The 22,418-nt window shown below is 47.1% G+C and overlaps 1 protein-coding gene and 1 long non-coding RNA gene across 10 annotated transcripts in view; both read left to right on the forward strand.

Annotated features, from left to right (window-relative positions):
• Positions 1 to 20,771, forward strand: part of Lhfpl2 (lipoma HMGIC fusion partner-like 2) — a 138,259-nt gene extending 117,488 nt beyond the window's left edge. For 6 of the 9 annotated variants that reach the window (XM_011244639.3, XM_011244640.2, XM_011244641.3 and 3 more), the window contains one exon: positions 17,209 to 20,771. In XM_011244639.3, coding sequence (XP_011242941.1) covers positions 17,209 to 17,462 — 254 coding nt within the window. In that variant the 3' untranslated portion in view covers positions 17,463 to 20,771. The remainder of the gene's footprint in view (positions 1 to 17,208) is intronic. The other 3 variants (XM_030247232.1, XM_030247231.1, NM_172589.2) reach the window with 2 other exon arrangements.
• LOC115488151 lies at positions 7 to 14,963 on the forward strand. Its single transcript, XR_003950582.1, has 2 exons — positions 7 to 375; positions 473 to 14,963. It is a non-coding gene; the product is annotated as an uncharacterized LOC115488151 (long non-coding RNA).
• Positions 20,772 to 22,418: the final 1,647 nt, after the last annotated feature.

The following is a 22,418-nucleotide window of genomic DNA, read 5'->3' on the forward strand; positions in this document are numbered from 1 at the left end:
TGAGTGCTGGGGTATGCGGAGGAGCCGGAGGGGCCGAAGCTCGGGACTCCTGGCACTTACTGCTTGCATCTGTTGAAGAGGGCTGGCCAAGATCCCGTTCCTCTGGTCTCAACAGTAAGACCCAGGCTTGCGATCTGGCATTGCAAGCCACTCCTCCTTGCTCATTCTCTGGGTCTGAGTTGTTTGAGTAACTGTACTACTTTTTGCTTTTCTCTTTAAAACTGTGCTTTCAACCAAGCGCGTGTGGTTAGGACATATATCTGAGGAGTTTGCTCAGAGCTGGTTCTAACTGCAGCAAGAACTCTGCTAACACGGGAAGACATTGTCCTGGAGCTTGTGTTTGGTTAGAGCCAGAAAGGTTGCCCTCCCACCTTGGTGAGTTCAGCTTTGGGCTGGGAGGACACCAGCCTCCCGGGAAGGGATTAGCATCAGCTGCTCTGTGTTTAATAATGCTCCACTTACTGTCTCCTAGAGCCTGACAGAAGGTTCTGTGCAGTCAGATCAGAAGATGCGAGCTAACTACCACTTTGGGTATTTCTCGAGAATGAGCTTGTTGGAAATGAGTGGGAAGTCTTGAGTGCTTGACAGTGATCCTGGAGGGAAGGCTTCAAGGAAAGGTCTGTGGACCCTCACTACCTAGGTTCCCCCACAGGGTTGAAAGGTGGACCCTGACCCAAGACAACAGCAGTTAGCCAAGGCTGAAGGAACTGCCTCTGTGCAGTTGAGTTAGAACACATCTCCCAGGGGTAGACTGAACAGGGGGAGCACTCCTGTTCTAAACAGGGCACTCTTAGTTTCAGCTGCAGTGGGAGGAGCAGGAATCTCCCACAGCCCTGCTAAAGAGCCCAGGTGGTTCCCTCTCAGCACTGCAGAAGCAGGGCCTGGGCCCTTCATCAGTGGAGACCGCTGAGCCCCCTTATCAGGTGGTGGGAAGCCACTGAGCTTAAGGGAACTGACTCTGCACAGCCTCCCAGCAAAGTTGTGAGCTCAGTGGGGGCTGCTTCCAAATACACAGATCAAATGGCAGGCTTTTCTCAAACAGCTGATAAGCTATCGGCTTTTTGTTTTGTTTTGTTTTGTTTTGTTTTTTTCTGTTTCTCCAACCTTAGGGGGCACTGTATGCTGTGACTGAGGATGGGGTAAGGAGAGAGAGAGAGAGAGAGAGAGGACACGCCCTGCCCTACAGCCTGAGATGCCTCCATGGGGTTATTCTCCATGTGACAGTCTTTGGGCACTCATTTATCAGAGAGGATCAGCTGCGCCAAGAGTGGCCAGGGAGATGTAGACACTCACAGAATCTGCTAGACCAGGCGTCCATCTTTTAGCTTTGCTGCACACTAGCAGGTTCACTTTGGGACTGACGAGTGTCATCCCACCACTCTGTGCAAAATGGGGAGGCTGGAATGTAATGTCACCTCAGTGTGTGTTTTCATCTTAGGCTTCTAATACCGTGCAGCTCTTGGTCCTTTAGATTCACTTGTGAAATCTGAAGCCTAGATCCTTGGTGTTTCACCTCCCAGAGTCCTTAAAGGCAGAGGGTGTTGTTTTTTTTTTTGTTTTGTTTTGTTTTGTTTTTGGTCAGCTTTCTTCTCCTCTGACACATTGCCTCAGGTGTCTTTCTTAAAACATTTGTCAAGTGTTACCAAAGTGTTTTAAATAGCCTGTTTGAAAGCTGCTCTGCCAGAGACTCCTGGTGTGTCTTTCTAGGAGCTCTTCCTTCCCTGAGAAGCTCTCAGAAACATCTACCTTCTTGCAAACAAACACAAAACAGTTGGGGTGTGGGGTGGGGGAGCAGTCTGGCTCCAGCACATCTTTTGTAGTCTTTGGATACAAAGTAGAGACGTCCTTTATCTTTTGGTCTTTATCTTTATATTTTTGAAGACTGTTCCGGTGCAGCTTCTTTTGTTTTTATGTTTCTTTTTCTTCCCTTGAACACATGGGAAGCCTCCTGCCTCAGCTTCCAGGTTGCTGGCATTACAGGCACTAGGCTGTCACATTCAGCATGTGTATGGGTTTTTAAGAAGGACCATTCCAGCAAACCCTATCCCTGAGGATGTTAGCCCAACGAACTCTTGTTTGCTGTTTCTCCTAATTGGCAAGCAAACGTTTTTTTTTTTTTTTGCAGAGTTCATTGTATATCCTTGACCGTGAATTTTTCTGACTTATCTCTCTTCATAGATCATTTGAGAAGAGTTGAAGAGGATACACACACACACACACCCCTACCTCATGGGCAGCCTGCTAGAGAGGATAGTTACAAAAGTCTGATCTTCCTAAAGAAATTTGAGTAAATTTGAGTTTTCTGTCCATCCCTGTGACTTGGGCACATTTCAGAAATTCTGAGGTTACTCACAGTTTTCAATCGGCAAGAGGCAAACGGCCCTCCCGACTCCAAGTCTGCTCTCTAGAGGCTGTGGGTTTAAGGTGAAGCTCTGCAATACAGAAAAGGCTGGCTGCTTTGTCCACAGCTGGGCTCAAGCACACCTCAGCGAAGTGATGATAAAGATCAGGGGCTTACTCTTCCCGTGTGCCCATGTCTGCTAAAAGGGCTACTAAGTTCCTTCTCCCGGGATTGAGGTCCACACCAGGCCCTAGGCCCCTGTAGGCCTAGGCCTGGAACATTTGGCTACAAAAGTAGCCACACCAGTGTGGAGATGGTGACGGTCCTTCTCTTTGCTAGCGGCTGTCCTACCCACCCTCAACGCATGAGTGGCTGCCTGGAGTGTTCCTCTACTACGCCCCCTTGTGGTCTGTTTACCTGGATGCAAAGAAGCTCTTCCTAGAGCTGTATAATACTAACACTGGGGTAAGTGTTAGTATTGCTTCTTGCTCCATGGAAAAATGACACTTTAAAAAGTGACAGGATGTAAAATTACGAGATGACATAAGCATATTCCTGAGGCATACCTAATTTAAAAAAAATAAATATTCCACAGGCTTATATAGAAATACAAACTGAACTGTATGTAACCTGAGCATTTGGGAGAGGGAGGCAGAAGGATCTTAAGTTCAAGTCCAGCCTGGGCTATGTATCAAGACCCTCGCTCAAAACAAAACATTTTAAATAGTGGTATTTTGGCGTTAGAGTTACGTGTGAAAGATACTATCGCCTCAGTAGAAATTTCTTACCTGTTAACTTTTAAAGCATCAAGTCCAGATAACTGAAATAGTAGGATTTGTTTCAAGGCCTGACCTATCGACAGCCAGGAAACTGGACATCTCTACCCTCACACAGAAGCCTTGGTGTTAAGCAGTCACCTCTGGCCATCACTGGAGTTAGGCCTTACCTCAGAAGGCCTGAGAAACATTGGTCAACTAAGCCCATTTCTCTAAGCTCCAAGTCTGCCCACTTGTAAACGAATCTAATCATGGTAAAGGCGTTTGAGGGTTATGTTAGTTTACTAGCATGACAAACATGGTGTTTGGCGTCTGGGAGATGGTGTTAGCTCTGTGGTGATCGTGAAAATGTTGCTGCTTTCTTGCCACCAAACTTTAGGATGCTTTTGCATTCTAAGGGGTTGGATACCTTTTATAAGCCATTGTAGTTGGCCATATTATCTTCAAGTCCTGTATTTTCTGCCTGGTACTGCTCTCTGGTTCCTTGACTGCCTGCCTGGGGTGAGGCTGTCCGGCACAGGTGCAGAGCCGTCCTGAGGCCTTGGACAGTTGGGTCTTCCATCACGGTTCCAAGAAGCACAAAAGAGCAGATACTCTTCCTCTTTCCCACACGTACACGTCCTTATACTTTTTCTTCCTGGAGGCAGCTTCCACACTTGAGTCTTGACTGCAGGTGGCTGCTCAGACTCCCCCGGCCGCAGAAACCTCAGACTGGTGTGCACTAGAGGAGAGCAAGTCTGGGACTTGGCAGAGCCAGCAGCACACATGGGTTCCAATCCCTCTGGGACTCGTTACAAAAGCTGGGTAGCTGGCCAGCAGGGCTGGCTTTTGCCAGCTGTCTTCCGTAGGTTGTGACCTGGATGTAATCCATACTGAAACTGTAGAATGCAAAGATCCAGGTTTTCCATGACAGCATCAAGCAGTTTGTTTTTTGAAATGCATACAGTGTGAACACAGACGTCCACCGAATCCCCAGTGACTCAGGTTTGGGACAGAAGCCATTCAAATGAGCTCAGGACTTGGCTCAGTGGTGTTGGCAGGGATGGGTTCTGCTAGGCTTTGCCATGCCGGTTGCTGAGCCTGGCTGCCTGCTGTCTTCCAGTCCTGCCTCACAAGCTTCTTTCTGTCTGTTGGATCTCATACTCTACTCCGGTCGGCCCTCTGTCTGTGTGATCAGCCTCACAGGGCCTTCTCAGCCAGCTGTCACTCTGGTCTGCAGGTCTGCTACAGTGGAGGGGGTCGCCATGGGAACCCCAGCCTTGGCCACGAAGGGCCTGGTGTGTATGATCCTGTTTCCTTAGAAGTGAGCAGAGTGGGAGAGAGTGGGAGAGACTGTGCAAAGGAAAAGTGGTAAGAGAATGTGAGAGGACGTTGGGGGGCTTTGATGACCGTGACACCGCATCTAAGTGTGAGCGGCTGTGTGTGGCACCAGCTGCCATTGTGTTCATGAAGGTGAGTGTGCGGAGGGGTGAGTGGGCACGTAAACACCACAATTGCCAGCCAGGCTTGGTCTTCCCTCGTGAACCAGAGTGTGAGTGGAGGTATAGAGGGCACGTCGGACACCACTCGTTCCATCTAGAACTGACCTTCCTGAGCCAGTGTCTGAGAGGCGAGTGGGCAGGCACACCATGACTGACATCTGGAACTGGGTTCATTGCTCTTCTCCCATCGTGTGAAAACCAGCAGCAGGAGCCGCCGCCAGTGGCATGCATAGCCCAGCTGGGTCTCAGCCTACCCGTACGCTTTTCCTCTCCCTGTTCGTTCATTCAAGACCAGAAGGATGAAATCACTAAGAAAGGGGAGAGGAACGAAACCAGGGTCTCAGGATGAAGACGAGCCTAGGCATAATTTTACCTCTGAGAAAGTCACCTACCTTATCCTGAGAAGGCAGAGTGACCTTGGTGAGCAACTTTGGATCTCCCCAGGGAAAGGGGACTTAAGGAGAATTGTGAGGACAAGCCAGCTCTCCCTTTTGGTGAAAGCCAGGCACAGGAGACTTCTGGCTTCCCGGATGGGGGCTCTTGGTTTCTCTACACAGACAATGCCTCTGTTAACAGTTTCCTGTTTGAATCAGTTTTACAGTATCACAGGTTGGGCCTACAGAGATGGTAAAGAAGCAAGTGCCACTCTCTTAGAAAATGCAGATTCCATATTAGGTGGTTCATGACCACCTGTGACTCCAGCTACAAGGGGAATACAATACCTCCGGCCTCTCCAACGGGAACTGTGTATATATATACACACACGTATGTGTAAAGGGAACCAAATATATATATATATATATAAAGAGCCCAGTCATACCATGAAATAAAGACTAGTGTTTAACCACAGATAGACCAGGCAGCCATTAATGTGAAGAATCCAGAGGCTGGGATGCATTTTTTAAGAAGAATCTGTTGTATGGGCCTGAAGAAAATTGCAAACGCTCTTAAAATTCAGATACAGTGTCTGATTTGCAAATAGAATATGAAAACAGTCTGCCGCGGCACCTACTTGATTGCAGGCATAAACCACCGTGAAGCGGCTGATGCTCTGTGTTCAACCTACATTAGCAAGTCATGGGATAATGGCTTTGACGTGGCTCTGAATGTTTATTTACCTGAGTGATGTAGGCACTCTGTTTTAAGAGCTAAGGCAATGGTAGTATTTTCCAAAGCTGTAAAACCACTTTAAAAAAAAAAACTATATCTCTGTGTTATAGTACAAATATGAGTTTGTTATTTAATAATGTTCTTTCAAGTAACTTTAGTAAATAGACACACACACCCTAAAAATACACATGCTGAGAATGTAAAGCCAGTATTAAAATACTGCACATACTTGTAACCCTAGGACTCAGGCCAGAGAGTGACAGGTTCCAGGCCAATCAATAAAGGTGACGAGGTCTGATCATGTCTTAAAAAAACAAGGGTGGGGCCTAGGACTCAGCAGTAATAAGCTGGTTTAGTATGTTAAGGTTCCATCCTCAACACTGCTTGCTTTATAAACAAACAGTGCAAGCCAGTGCCCCACAACTCTAGTTTCAGATCTGAGTGGCTGTGTTCAGTCACAGAGGACAATCCCAGTGGCCCAGTATTGAGCGGTGACATCTGGTGTGCTGCAGGAATTGCTTAACATTTGCACTTGGAGATCCACTGGCAAGTAGTTGACTTATTTCTGGAAGATTTCACTCCCAGTCCCTTCAGGGTTTGGGTTTTGTTTGGTTGGCTTTATTTTTCACTCACTTGGGGGTGTAACTCCTGGAAGTACATGCCTAGTATGTATGGAGTCTTAGGGTTGATTTAATGTGTATGTGTATGTGCCTGGATGTACATATGTGGACCATGTGCATGTAGAGGTCAGAAGAGGAATTGGCTGCCCTGAGACTGGAGTTATAGGCTGCAGTGAGCTGCCAGATTGTGGGTGCTAGGAAGCAAACTTAGTCCTCAGCAAATTTAGCACATGCTCTAACGGCTGACCCATCTCTTCAGTCCTATGCAAGCTTATCTTGAATTGCCAAACAGGAACTATCTTTCATGACGGATGAGTACTTTATTAAATACTTTATTAAGTTCTCCTAGTAACCCACCCACAGTTCATATGTAGGTTCTCACTCTGAATGGGAAATAATTTCCCATAACTGGGAAGGTATAAACAAAACCATGTGTGGGATGCACGGAGTGGAAGCTGCTGCTGCTGCTGTGCTGGAAAAGACCTAGAAAGGCTTGGACAATGGAGAGACCCCTCTTCCTTACAGACTGTATCTCCATGCCCTCTGCTGGCTGGTTCTGTGTCTAGAAAGGCTTGGACAATGGAGAGACCCCATCTCCCTTACAGACTGTATCTCCATGCCTTCTGGATTGGCTAGTTTTGTGTCAACTTGACACAAGCTGGAGTTATCACAGAGAAAGGAGCTTCAGTTGAGGAAATGCCTCCATGAGATCCAGCTGTAAGGCATTTTCTCAATTAGTGATGAAGTGGGGAGGGCCCACTGTGGGTGGTGCCATTCCTAGGCTGGTAGTCCTGGGTTTTATAAGAAAGCAAGCCAATAAGTAACATCCCTCCATAGCCTCTGCATCTGCTCTGGCTTCCTGACCTGCTTGAGTTCCAGTCCTGACTTCCTTTGGTGATGAACAGAAGTGTGGAAGTGTAAGCTGAATAAATCATTTCCTTCCCAACTTGCTTCTTGTCATGATGTTTATACAGTTATAGAAACCCTGACTAAGACACCCTTTCTTGGCATCAGAGGATTCTTAATTGGTAGCCATTAGTTTTCAGTAACTACAACAGCAGCTTCTCTCAGGGCCTTGACTGTAAGGTCCTTTTATCCTGACTAAGATCTGATTGTCATCCAGAGGACTCATTCCATTTAGGCTGCCGAGCCTCCCACCCCCATGCCTGACGCCGAAGCACAGTCTCCTTGCCAGTTCCTCAGCCAGGGCGGTGCTGTTAGTAGAAAGAGCTAGCCTGTGGACACCTGGGGAGATGGTGTCCGCATTACTGCCAAGCCCTTTTAGTATTGTTTTTAATTATTAACATCTGAAGTGCCACCCAGTTCCTCTCCTCCTGTTATTACTATTAATCATATACCAAGTTGACAGGCAGACAATATTGTTCCACAAAGACATGCCAGCCATCAGCTGACAACCCTTTTCCTTAGATGACCTCTGACTCCTGGTTTGGTCTGGGAACATCTGCTTTATCCATAAACTCAAAGTTTTCAGAAGTGACCCAACTATAGAGAGTTTGTGGCTAGACAGCAAGAAGACAGAAAGCCCAAAAGCAGCCTCCTTCCCTCTTATCTCATAAATCCGCAGGCTCCTCAGGTGTCCCTACCTTATACAGGTTTCTTAGCACATCCTCTAAAGGACTGTGAACCCATAGTTGCTGCCTAGGAACAAGTGGAGTGTACTCTGCAAAGATCCCTGCCAGCAAACCCAGAAAGCTGAGGCCAGTGTGGTGAGATGTCATGGACTCGAATCTGTTCATTCTAAAAGACTAATCCTTTAGTCTCAGATTATATCCTTCTGTGGTGTTTCTAGTGTCCTCATTTTAGCAACATAAACACATTGTTCTCCTACTTGTTGGCTAACCATTTGCTCATAACTTGTATCCAAAGCCTTTGCCTCTGAGTTTCTTTAAAAATTCGTCCATGTCTATCTCTTCTTTCCAAGGCAGAACAGTGGCAGCCTACTTTCGGCCTTGTCTTCCATCTTTACTGAAGGATGTTCCATGGTCGTTCCCATGCCTGTGGTACAAACAGTCTAGGTGGCCAAGAGTGGCTTGGGAGCCAGCTGTGGCCAGTTATGGTGTGTCCTTATCAGTCTTTGTAATGTCAACCCTTGAACTAATGCAAGAAAATGGTCCTCCTGACAATAGGTCTTGACCCAAAGATAGCTCTTGGGGACTGCTAAATGACTTGTGGCTTCTGGCATACAAGAGAACTTGAGAAAGAGAAAATTTAAAAGAGGGAAGCAGACAGGTAAATCCCTGCTCAGGGACGCTCTTCACACCAACATGAACAAGATATGGTCCCTTATGCTTAGTGATTGAACTCTTAGTCAGTGAACTTATGTCAGCTGAACTAAGAGTTCATTCACTAAACATGATCTTCCTCTACTGTACGTGCACACACACATACACACACATACACACACACACACCTGTGAATTGCACCGTTTTCCAGCAGCAGAGCAGAAGTGACTCTCTGCAATTGTCTGGCTCCTCTCGGAGAACTTTCTGACCCCAAGTTCATGCTATTCCTAGGGACCCCACCATTTTTCTGCCTTGTCATTTCCCCCCACAGCTCTCTTCCTCTCAAAGTGCCCTGGCCCTCCTGTGAGCAGCCAGGCCATCTCTGTAGCTGCCCACCCCTCCTTCCCTCTGCAGGCAGCTGGGCACAGCTGGAAAGTTTGAGTTTTGTGGTTAAAATGAGACTGGCCTCTGGATACCTGAAAATCAATTACATTTAGTTAACCGCTTGTGTGTATGTGTATGCCTCTCAACAGAGAGCCTTTTCCTGTAGTCAGGGAAAGGATTTCAGTACACAAAGAAGAGGCCAGCCAGTGGCTTGGCCCTGACACAGGCTTCCCGTTGGCACAAACTGCCAACCTCTGAGGTTAGTGCTATCGACTGAAGGTCCTCCTCCAGCTATTTCAAGAACTTTTCAGGCTGGCTTCATGTAACAACGCAGTGAAATCTTAGGACTCTAGTTTTCATTCATCTATTGAGCAAACAGTCACCGAGCACAGACTATATGTCAAACACTGTTCTGGAAAACGGGGACACAAAAGTTTCAGACAGTTCTCTCACCCACATGGGATTGGAACTCAAACTGATAAAGGCGGGAAATAAAAAACGTAAGTAAATTGCGTAGAATGCTAACGGAGGTGACTCTCATGGGGAAACAGAAGTGGCTTGGTTAATTTAGCCCAGGTATCCTGGAACAGTATGGGAAAACTGCATAGGTCCTATTAGGTCATCGGGTGGAATACTGAGGAGAGAAGACTATCTGATGCCTTGAAGAAGGAAAAGAGAAATTGACCAGGAGGCTATTCAGAAAAAGAGCACTCCAGTCAACCAAACAAAGGTCATTAGGTGTCCCTGACACTGAGGTAAGAGTGACAAAGAAATGAAGACAGGAAGCTTCTGAACTAAGCAGGTATAAGAATCAAACTTGAGCCTGCACAGTTACTAAGCTGAACGGGAATTCAGGGTCAGACATGAGTTCCAGGTTTCCTGTCAGACATCCACCCATACCTACAGCTGGATGTGCAAAGCTGTAGCCCCAGTTTGGAGACAGGAGTACCGGGTGTATTGAAAACTGCAGGACCACATCCGAACAGGAAGAAGATGGAGCTTGGGCCTTCAGCACAGGAGTTGTAGCAAGGCCTGGGTAGAAGCACAGGGTCCTGAAAAGGGACAGCCTGGGTACCTCTGGCATGGCACACACCAGCACATGGCTCAGGCTCCATGTGGGAAATTCCAGCCCCGTCTTGGTTTGCTCTTTAATTGGCACTGACAGCGTCTGTTGAACTTGCTGGTTGGTGCGAACACTTCTCATAGGCTTAGGACAGTCTCTGAGCTGTGTTCTGGAATGCATTGTCATTTGGGGCAGGAACCCAGAGTGGTCTGAGCTGGATCAACACAGACCAGCCTGAAGCTTAAGTTAGGGCTCGAGTCCAGATCTCTTGAGTCATAGACTAACTACAAGAATACCACACAGAGTGGATTTCCCTCCACACTCCTGTGCTGCGTCTGTGCCTGGGAAGGGCCTGGCTGCCTGATGGTGGTAGATGGTCTGCTGTGTTCCGAGTTGGTGCTTGTCTTGGCCTCAGGAATATCATGAACTCTCGACAGTGGTTATTCAGTGCTGACGATGCCATGCCCAGCGTGTTTATGATCAAAACCAGATTATGATGCCTCCTTAGGACATTGAGTCAGCCAACAGATACTTAAGAGCATGTGTCACATGTGTGCAATGTGGAAGATTGTACAGTGGATAAAACTTATATGCCCAAGCAGCTTAGAGGCCCACATAAGAGACTACCTTCTCCCCAGAGCTGAGAGAAATGAAGAACAGTTGGTAACTGTATATAGCAGCTGACTAGATAAAAATAGCAGTGTGACAACGGGCCAGACAAGAAGGTCTTCAGGCAATGGAGAATGGAGAAGTTACTCTAACAGGACTAGGGTAGGGACATCTCTAGGTGGATGTGCATCCAGAGCTGGCAACCTCAAATTCTGATCCAATTCTTGAATGTCTCTGACTTGGAGGCACTGAAAGTCTATTAAACTCAGTGACATCTGCTACAAGCACATGGGCATGCATTCTCGTTCCCCCCCCTCTCTCTCCCTCCCTCCCTCCCTCCCTCCCTCCCTCCCTCCCTCCCTCCCTCCCTCGGGCCACCAGAAGCAACACACTCCTCTCTGGAATTTTTTGGTATAAAGGACAATTGAGATTTTAAGAGTATGAGAGAGAGAGAGAAAAGAGAGGGGAGAAAGTGTGTGTGTTGTTGAGTCACGTGAAGGACCACGGGTCCCCTCAAGCAGACCTAAGTCTTGCACTTCCATGCCACTCACTGGCTGCCAGGCTCAGGTCAGCAGGGGCAGCTGTTGCCTCTGCGCACTTTGTATCCTCTGGGTGGATATACCACAGTGCACGGTTTATCACTTTTCCATGTAGACTTTTCTCTGACCCTATACCCTAGCTGAGGCTTTGATAGAGTCAAGCTTAGACACTCTTCTGTGGTAAGATTCCCTGCGGACTTTATTTGTAAATTAAGTCAGAAGGCACCACAGGGCTTTCAAGTGGCCTGTGGTGCCAGGAACCAGACCTGCACTAAGAACAGGAACATATTCTTCTTTGATGCTACACTACTGAAGGAAGGAGATCTTTTTAAACTTTTCCTAACAGGACCCCCTCTGGCACATTAAGGTGTCTTAGATGTTTTCCGTGAGTCTGAGCCTAGAGCTGGGTGCCAAGTGACACACTACTGATGTTTAGTTGAAACGCTTCAGCCTTCCCAGGGGAAGAGCAGAGCCCTTGTAGGCTCACAGGAGGCGGCGCTGTGATCTGGCTGGTGGACCATCAGAGGTTCAGCAGTGTCTCTCATGGCAGCCACTTGGGACCCGGAGGGAAGACACTATCAAGCCCACCTAGGTGCTCTGTGGAAGGCTCGTGAAGAACACGGTGGGTTTCTTCAGGATGACCGGGTTTCTCGGGGGCCTTAGGTGTGTCTAAGAATGAAGTGAGTCATTTTAGATCTCTGTGACTACTCAGATGAAGCATATCCTTTTAAAGGTCTAAATTCCAGCCTCTTGGTTGGTACCTTTTGGCATTATTGTAACTTGTGGAAGTGACCCTTTGTGACAGTTGGTGGCCCTCCAGCGCTTGTTTGTATTTGTGCTTATGGCTTTACCCTGGCAGCCACCTGTTGGTCTTGGCTCCATTTTGTCACATAGACATTTTCTTCTTAAATCATGGCTTCACTGTAACATTTTGTGCATGTACATCATACTTCAGTCATGCCCCCCCCCCCACACCACCTTGTCCACCCCACAGTGTATTCCTGGTCGCCTTGGAACTCATGCAGACACCTCCAGAGTGCCAGGATTAAAGGCGCATGCCGCCACACCCTGCCTCCTTTTCTTGGCCTACCCCCACCTTCTACTTTCATGACATGTGTAGGTCTGCCCCAGTAGAGTCTAGATTCCACGTGGAAAAAAATGGGGTCTTTGTATTTCCCTTTATCTGATCCTCAGTACAAGCTCTTTCCCTACAGTGACACGTTTCATTGCTTGTTATATACACATCACTTTTCTTATCCAGTCATACGACGTCACTGCAAACATGGAGGCACAGGAATCTGTTGTCCGCTGACTGCAGCAGTGGAACTGGGTCTTATGTAGCTATTTTCAGTTCTTCTGGGAAACTTGCATCCTGATTTGGTGTCTGCAGTCCTTTATGTTCTCACACAAAGTCTTCCCCCTCCCCTCCCCCCAGTCCTAACCAGCATTTATTTTTTAATGATAGCCATGTGACTGAATTGAGAGAGAATCTCAAAGTAGCTTTGAATTGAGCTTCCCTGGTATCTGGAATGCTGGACCTTGTTTTTTGTCTGTGGTGAAGGTGCATGTTATTTTATAAGAAGAAAAGAGAAGCCAGGGATATGTTTGAAGGTGCGGTATGGTGTGGGGGAAGGGGGTGCCTCTGTGGGCCCATGCTGGGGCATCCCTTTCCCCTGAAGTACCAGCTACAGGAAGGTATAGTACAGAATAGAGCTTATTTAGGGCATGGGAAGGGGAGTTGAGGGACAGGGCTTCGGGGTAAGGGGTAGGGAGTGTGTGTGTGTGTAGATGAGTAGAGGCTGCCATGAGCATGTGGAGAGAGAATGGGGAGGGGAATGAGGAGAGGGGGGAAGAGGGTAAGGGGCAAGAACAAGAGAACCAAACCGGAGATCGAGGAGGGGGCGAGCAGCCCTTTATAGTGTTGCCAGGTAACTGTGGGGCGGAGCCTAGAAGGAATGCCAACAGTGAGCATTTGCAGAGGTATGAGGTAGGACCTTGGGTGTCCTGCTCTGTCACTTTCTAGCTCAGGGTTCCTCATGGAACCTGGAGCGAGGCTGGCAGCCAGCAAGCGGATTCCAAGGGCACAGCAGCAGCCCTAGCTTTTTCCGTGGTTGTTGGGATCCAGACTTGGGTCTTCCTGCTTAAGCAGCAAGCGCTTTTAGTCCCTGAGCTGTCTAGCCAGCCCCTGGTTTTTTGAGAAATATTTGCTCATTTAATGATGACATTATTTGGTAGTTTTGAGTATTTAATCTTATGATGTGGGATTGATCCTCTATCTGACTGGTAACAGGCAGAAATTCTCCCACTCCTGTAGGCTTTCTTTTGCTGCACAAAAGCTTTTTAATTGCAGATAATCCAATTAATCAGTTCTTGCTGCTGGAGTGCTCAGAAAAGTCTGTACTTGGGCCTGTATCTTGAAGTGTTCTTCCCTTCCGGTTTCAGGTCTTATGCTGAGGTCTCTGGTTCCACCCTGAAGTAACTTGTACAGGGGGAGATGAGTGGTAGAGGTGTATTTCATTCTTTTACATGTGGGTGTCCTGGTTTCCTGTGTGTGTTACAGTGGGGGTCTGTCCCTGCATCTCCTACTTAGTCTTTGTCCGTCCAGGTCTAGACGGGACTGGAGGTGGGGCGGGGCTGTGATGCCTCCCTCCAGCACTGCCCTCCCTTCTGGTGTTCTGGGCTGGTTGGGGTCGGTTGTGCATTCATTTGGATTTTAGGATTTCTTTTTTCAGTCTATGAAGAATGCCACTGTAATGTGGATGAGATTCAAGCATCAGTTCTGAGCATTTTCTGGTAGAGGGCTTAGGGTTTTTGTTAAGCCAGCTTTGATACCAGGGTTTAATGGATGGAGAGTCTGCTTTTGGAAAGCTGGTAGCTCCTGGCAGTCTGGCTCTCTTTGGCTCTTTGGGGCCAGAGCTAATGGCTTCTGGCAGTTAAATCTCTTTTACTCTCTGGGCCAGAGCTGATAGCAATTGACTCCTGCTGATAGCAGCAGGGGATTAGAAAAACTTAATTACGTGGGCCATGGAGAAAGAAAAAGAAAAACCCCACACATCAGTGGATGAAGCAAAGGGGCCCCAACTCGCCTTTACTTTTGCTCCCAGCTTTTATACTGTCTCAGACAAAAGTTCTCTATGTAAGAAAAAAATGACCTCATAGAAGTTCAAAGCGATAGTTATATATGCCTTGCTTTGTCATGGTGCCCACCTGTGGCCTCGTCCTTGGGCCTGACCTGGAGCGAATGCTGTCTTTGGTCATTAATTTGTTCCCAGCTTATTTTTCTTCCTCATGCAGTGTGTGCCTGTACCGTACGGAAGCTCACTGGACTCCTTCTCAGCAGCCTTTACTTACATTCTATGAGGAGGGGACACTTTTTATTCTGGATTCTAACTTTATTATATCTTTTTGGCAAAACAACTTAAACCATCTCCCTTATACTTTCTATCAGTTATTCTAATAAGTTCCTAAAATTATCTGAATCAAATCAGGAAGTCTATAAAATCATTAATTCATCTAAACAGCATTAATCCACGAAAGTGGGTCTGCAGGAAATTTGCCCAATGGGGTGGGTTAATACCCAGGAATCAATCATAACCGACTACAGGCAGAAGGGGTCTTTCTTTGCCCAATCACGCCCTGTCAGAACAATGAGGAACACAGCAATGGCAAACAAGAAGGCACATCAAGAGCAAGAGCAATCCTGGGATGCGGGCTCTGGGGTCCACCTATCCTCTCAGCCATTTTCTGTTTGTACCATTTCTTTCTATTGCCTTATTGCGGTAAGACTTCAAACACAATACTGACTAAAATTGTAGTAGACCTTTATCTCTAGCCCCTAACTCTGGATGTAATTTTCCCCCATTTCCTGTGCACGTTAGAGGTTTTTCATATAAACCCTTAGAGATGTGTTATTGTTGTTGTTTAAGATTTATTTATTTTATATGAGTACACTGTAGCTGCCTTCAGACACACCACAAGAGGGCATCAGAACTCATTACAGATGGTTGTGAGCCACCATGTGGTTGCTGGGAATTGAACTCGGGACCTCTAGAAGAACAGTCAGTGCTCTTAACCTCTCAGCCATCTCTCCAGCCCCAGATGCGTTGTTCTTTGAAGTTTAACATGAAAGGATGTTAAAGTTTGTCAAAGGTCTTTTCCATATCGGCTGAGATGGTGTAGATTTTTGTCCCTACATCTTATTTCTCTGTTGTAGTTTACATTTGTTGAACTGTCCTGGCAGCCCTGGAATTAAAACCAAGATGGCCGTGGTGTTGATGTCTTGGGTGTATGACTGTGTTGAGAACTGTGGGTCTGTGGCTTTTGTTCTCGGGCATGTTCTCATATCTGGTTTTGGTATCAGGGTTAGGGTTAGCATTCCTGACTTTTAAAACTGTAACTGTAGTGGTTGTCCCCGCTGTGCTTTGTGCGATAGTTTGAAGAGCATAGTGTTAGTTCACCCCTACAGTGGCCCAGTGATGGGCTCCTTTTGTTGGGAGACGGTCAGTCTCACTGGACATAAGAGAGCTATTTGTTTTTCTCTTCTAGATTTTCCAATCTCCTAGTGACCCTTAAATTTCACTTGCAGCTGTTATTTTTTTTTTCCTTTTGGCTTGGCTTAAGAGTTGTAGGTCTTGTTTTATTACAGAAATACCATTTACAGACTTTACAAACCACACCCACCCTTTAGGTTTAAGATTGGTACACTTTTATGATGGTGAATCAGGCAGGTCTTGATTCAGGCAAGGCTTGGAATGACAAATGACTCATCCACTTGTGAGCTCTGGAACTGACTCCATCCCCTGCATGAGACTGCTGTCCCCAGCTGTCCACACACAGTGCATTGTCCCTGTTAGCCTTTCACTTACAAAGGCCCCAATCCTTGGTCCTTGTTGCTGCTGCCATCTCTTTAGCTACCACACTAGAGCTTAGTCTGGCCATAGACTAAAACCCGCCCTCCCTTACAGCACAGGGCTGTCAGCTGACATTCTACTGGGAATCATGGTTTCCTTTCCCCTTCTTCGTGAGCTGCTTGTACTGGTGAGTGGCCAGGCCTAGGGTAAGGCCACTACCTAAAGTTGTTTCTCTAGTCCTCACTTAGGTTAGACCAGGCAGGAAACCACCTCTAAATTGTTGAAACCCTGTGACTTGTGAACATGCAGCAGTGAGGGCCAGAACAGTGCTGGCCGAGTGGGGTACGTGTGTGCTGGTGTGTGTGCAGGGCGGAGCTCACTGAAAGCCATTTAGACAGCAAAGTGCCATGACACTGGCAGTTTGTTTCTATAGAGGCGTAGACATACACCTCTCCCCTTGGCATGCAGGTCAAACAATGCTTTTCGTGGGTGTAGGTTAAGAGTTAGTCTTAAGGCTCCTGACTTTTGTCTATAACTAGGCTGAGGCCACAAGGTTCTGAGTGAATTACTTTATACCAGTGATTGGCAAGCTCTGTCAAAAGCTAGATCATAATTTGTGTTTTGCAGGCCAGGTGTTCAGAAGGAAGCATGTCTCTGTTCTAATGTGTTCTAATAAAACTTTATTATGTGTTATTATTGGGTTTGGCATGTATGTATACCGTATGCATGCTTGGTACCTATGGAGGTCAGAAGAGGCTGGCTGTCAGGTCCTCTGGACCGGTAGTGAGCTACCGTTGGGTGCTAGAACCAAACCGTGTGCTGTACAAGAGCAATATGCACTCTTCCTGCGGAGCCATCTCTTCAGACCCTTTGTAAAGCCATATTTGGCCTTAGTAAGCCTCTTAACACCAAGAAACAGGAGCAAACTCACTGGTGGAGTCACATGCCACCATACACAAACTGGCTGGAAATACTAGGTAAGCTCTCTTCCCCCTCATCTAGACTCCATACTTAAAAGTGTGCCTGGTAAAGTGACCTTGGCTATTCAGGTCAGGCTTCTATCCAAGACACTAACACTTTTCTATTGTAGAGTGGATGGCCCCGCCCAAAGCCAGCGACCATAAGGGCCCGGCAGATGCTGCAGGTTGCCTAGGCACCAAAGGCTTCACCTGTTTTCTCTTCTGTCCCTCAGGTCTGTTCCTTATCCTCGGCCTGATCCTCTACCCCGCAGGCTGGGGCTGCCAGAAAGCCATAGACTGTGGACGGTATGCGTCCCCCTACAAACCTGGAGACTGCTCCCTGGGCTGGGCCTTCTATACTGCCACCGGGGGCACGGTCCTCACCTTTATCTGTGCTGTCTTCTCTGCACAAGCAGAAATTGCAACCTCCAGTGACAAAGTCCAGGAAGAAATTGAAGAGGGGAAAAACCTCGTCTGCCTCCTTTAATCTGGAAGCCATTCCTGCCACCGTTACCTTTCTTTATGGCCTAGTGACACAGTCTTCATCATTTGAACCAAGTGAAGAACCAGTCGTGACCTACTGGAGCTATCTTCCACAGCCCCGGCCGGGCCTTCCTGGGACCAGTGAGGGGCATCACCCACCAAGCAGCGCTCTTGGACATGCTGGCTGCAGTGCAGATAATGAGACCAGACAAGGACATGGAATAGCCCCTGGGGAGTCCTGTCGGAGACTCCATGTCCCCAGGGCTCAATGAAGGATAGTGATGACCTGACTCACCAAGGCAGGCGGTGATCTCTCTGGCAGCAGAGAAGAGGTTTACCCAGCCTCGGGGTAGTTGGAGGCAGGATTTGGTCCATAGCTTTGTGCTTATGAGCATCTCAGAATGGTGGCTGGAGGAGGGGTCTTTCTCTTCTTCCTAGTTCTCTCATGTTGTCTTACTTGGAGACTAAAAGGAAAATTACAGACTTACTGATGACAGGTTCTATGCTGAAGGTCACAGCAAGGTAACCAAGTTTTGCTTAACTGCACAAAGGGCTTAACAGGGGCAGTGCAGAACCCCACAGTGGACCTACTCCAGTTTGAGTGCCAGGGTGAGAGGATCAGTGGAGCTCTCCTCAGGATTTGAATAAAGACAGACAATCACATAAGAATAAAAGTACAGGCCCCTGGCAGTAAGGCAGATAGCTGCCTGCTCCCTGCAGCCAGCCTAGCGCCTGTGATAGCCCTGTCTCCTCTGGCGGTTTTTCTAGGGTTGGCGTTGTACTTGGCTGCTCAGGGAAACCAGTGTTCTCTGCCTTCAAGGACTTCAGCCTCCAGACCAGCTGTGGTTCGTGCAGATGTTCACAGGGAGGGGTGGGCAGAACCTCAGCGTTTGCAGACTGAATTTTCCTGTCTCTGCTTTCCAGCCCCATTGGCACTGCTCGCAGAGAAAGCAGGAGCTAGGCCTGGAAGCGTCTCCAGCTTCTGGTGTTGGTCCACAGAGCTTGCTGACGCTGGCTCACTGCCCTGCATCAAGAATCCCATCCCCAGGTTAGCGTGAAAGCAGGGGCTGGACCAAGCTCACTGCACCTGCCTACGCAGGGCACAGAACCACTTTGCCTACTAAAGAGGACTCAGGGCTTTTAATCCCGTTTCCATAAGTTACCCATTTGACCAAAGCAGCCAGAAACACCTGAGTCTGGCATCATAAGAACCATGCAGAGACAGAGACCCTCCCTAGCGGTGCAAGTGGAGTGGACCTAGTTGGTTCTAGAGAGACGTTCAGCTGAGGGCTTTGTCTTAAATAGTGACGCACCTTCTACTGGCAGGTGTTTGGTCATCAGGTTTACAACCCTGGTTCAGAGTTTACACCCTTGTCCCAGTGAATCACTTAAAAGCTATGTTGGTTTAGAGCCAAGCCTTGGTTCAGAACAACTCCCTGATATATAGATGGGCTAGGCCCACTGGGGATTAATTATAGTATATTTGCCCTTTGACCAATATCAGAAACCATCCTCTCTCTCATGCAGATGAAGGTTATGAATCAGATATTAAGCTCAGTTTTGAGCCAGTATTCAAAATAAGCAAGTAGAGACCCTGTGGCTTCTTTAGAGGAGAAGGGGGAGGCACCCTAAGCACCCCGAAGAACACTCAGGACACAGGAACAGATCACTAAGTCCATGTGCCACGGAGCATGTGGCAAAAGCGCTCATCTTCCCTGGGTACTGACGCTGCCCTAAGCAAGTCCTCTGGCAGCACAGTCACTGTTGCCGACCTGGGCTAAGTACTTTGCACGAAACACAGTTTTGTTCATTAGGAAGACTGTGACAGAACCACTTCGCTTTCCTTGAATTTACCAGATTAACTTTTCCATCTTTACAATCTTAGCCCCTTCTGCACAGACTGGTCCTAAGCCGCAGATCCTGTGCGCATGCTCTTTGGGGGTCAAGGGGGCAGTGCACTCCTAGCAACCTGGTAACAGTCATAAATGAAGACATGACCTCTCTGCCACACTGCAATTTAACTGTTTCTCATTAATTTAAATGTTGGAGAAGACAGCCCCACCACAAAGGGCACAATGAAAACTGCCTACATCCTGACTTGATGGGACGAGATTGCATTTTATAGCAGAGACACCTTTCCAGGGAATGAACGGACCATCTGCAATTGTGCTAACATAGAATGGAACTTCTCTCCTGGCTCTTCACGACCACTTGCTGGGCCGATACCCGTTTCTCTGACATAGAACCATCACTAGGACCAGACAAGTATTCTGCCTGCATCTGTGCTCAGCTTCTCATTGATATACAGCACAAACACTTGGGGGTCTGTGGCTTCTTTAAACCTGTGTGCTAATTCAACGTTACATTATAACTGTGGAAGGGTCTTTGAAGTATCTGTGGTGTAATGAATGGCCTTTGTCAAACATGTATTCTGTAAAGTGCCATAGTCTTTTTTGTTATGTGTAGCATATTTAAGTATATATATTACACATATACAAGTTTGTCTAATAGATGTGCAATAACCAAGGTGTATGTATGTTTTCTTTGGGGAAACTGGACAAGAATCAAAACAGGGATGTTTCTTTTGTGGCAAAGGGGAGTTAAAAAACATTTTTGCCTTCATGGCTAGTCATATTAGTGTAACAATTTTAGTGCTACACAAACCTTATGTGAAGAAAAGACTGGTATGAAGTAGTTTTCTCCTGGGTCTACGCTAGAACAATCACTATGTTTATGGGAGGGTCGATCCAGCAAGCCAGGCCCAGTCAGTGCTGGTCTTCCGTGTGAAATGTGAAGCTGTGTGTCGCCTCTTCTGTCAGCCTGAACACTAGAAGCTGCTGCAGAGTGAGCAGCTATTCTTTACTCTGCTTTTATAGACCGTGTTCCTGCTAGACCACTATCTCTAAGGGCTGGCCTTACACTTTCTTAGCCGTAAGCGTCTGGCTTAGGACAGACCATTCCGTGCAATAACATGTGGCCTGGATTTGTGTTTCGGAGAGCAAAGACTCTGAAGGGATGAATGGGGGCTTCTGAGACTGTGGGAGACTTCTTCCATAGGCAGAAGGGTCTTTAGGTGCTGGGAAGGAACTTGGGCACCACTTGATGTCCAATAGCCACTTGAGCCAAATATAAAAAAAATTATACTTATTGCTGATGGACTCATTTGGAGCCTTCAGATGTGTGGTTATCCTATCATATGTAAACTAATCCATTGTTTGTCTAGCATTGATTAGCATTGATTCTGTACTTAAGGATTCATAACGTCCTCCCTTCCCCTCTTGAGATCTGAATTAAATCCAATTTTGCAAACGCATTCTTTCAAGTTTGTTGGCTTCAATACAGTGTACATAATTTGATCAAAAATGCAAAACTTAAAAGTTAACTTACTCTATAGCACACACACAAAAAAACCATCTTGGCATTTTCTACTGTTGGTTGTTTAATTTCTTTAATTTGCAGGTAAGGTTTTCTTCCTTGGAGAATTTATCAACATAACTAGGAGCATCTTGATTTTCAAGTAGTGCTGTGAGACAAAGTGCCTTAGAGCATTCACGAAGCACAGGTTCATTCCCCTTCCCTCGAAAAAAAAATACTCAAAAGCCAATCAACTGGGCCTTCTGTATCCACAGTCCCTGCGGAGACCGCCACCTAGGCTTTTACTCTATCAACTCAAGGAAGATGCCAAATATAATTCCCATGAATTCATTCAACTCTGCACAGGCCCAGGAATACCAACTGTCAGAATAAACGAGAGTGGCCATTTCCCTGATCTAGCTTCTGATGGATGGAAGGCACACACGTTTTGGTTTCTGAGCATAAATGACCAGGTTTCTAATTGAAATCCAAGTTAAACGTTAGCACCTTATCATGAGGAGATGTTTTTGAAACAAATCATCTCATTACTTTAAGGACATAGCCGCGTGTGTGGGCCAGCCTCAGGTTGTCTCTCTGTGGGATGGGTGCAGGAGCTAATACGCAGAGGCCAGAGGAGGACATCAGGTGTCACCTTCTAGCACTTTCTATCGTATTTATTGACATTTCAGGTAGGCTGGCTGGATAAGAGCACCAAGGATCTGCCTGTCCCTATTCCCTGACACAGGCCCATGCAGTCGAGCCCAGTTTTTATAGGAGATTCAAATGTAGGTCCTCCTTATTTACACAGCAAGCACTCTGACCACTGAACCATCTCACCAGCCCCAATCTGAAGTTCTCACAGGGAAACTCTCCCACTAGATCTCCTGGAAAACATACTCAGCCTCCTGTTAGAGCCCCATAAAAATCTTAGTTACCCTGGATATTCCTTGTCTGTGGACGGTTTCAGATACCTCCGCTCCTTTGGGATTCTCAGCATGAGTGGTAAGTGCACACAAGCGCAAGAACCTCATCTCGGCAGCTTAGCCATGGGTATGGCCATCCCCTGCCTCTGACCTCGCCTTTTATTTGTTCCAAACTACATACAAGTAGCTGCCAGTGGCAGCCTTTGTCCCAGACTCTTCTGACCTCTCTACTTTGGTGGCTTCATCGATTCCCACCCAGGGTGCACACTAAATGGCTGCTTGTATGTAGCTTGGAACAGACCCAACAGAAGGAGAGGTCAGAGGCAGATTGGGAGCCATAAGTACCAATGGAGAGGAGAGATAGCTTTGATAATGTGCACATTCTATGGTCAGTGCTTCATATAATTCATCGTGGCCTATAAGGTAGAAACCTTTCTATAGATACGTACCGGCCACTGATAGAACTTTGGTGAAGTTCTTTGCCTCGCAAAGGAGCTAGGAAGTGGCAAAACCTAGCAGCAGGTACAGGTTTGAAACCAAATCCCTTCCTGATGGGAGGAATGAGGGAAGCGTGCTCTACCTCGATGCGGCAAACACTTGTGTGACATCAGCCATATCTCCACAAGGGTCATATTCCCACTCCCGCTCAGGAACCTAGCCATTTTTCACATTTGAAGGTGACA

Source organism: Mus musculus, chromosome 13 (assembly GCF_000001635.26).
Source record: "Mus musculus strain C57BL/6J chromosome 13, GRCm38.p6 C57BL/6J".
Classification (NCBI taxonomy): domain Eukaryota; kingdom Metazoa; phylum Chordata; class Mammalia; order Rodentia; family Muridae; genus Mus; species Mus musculus.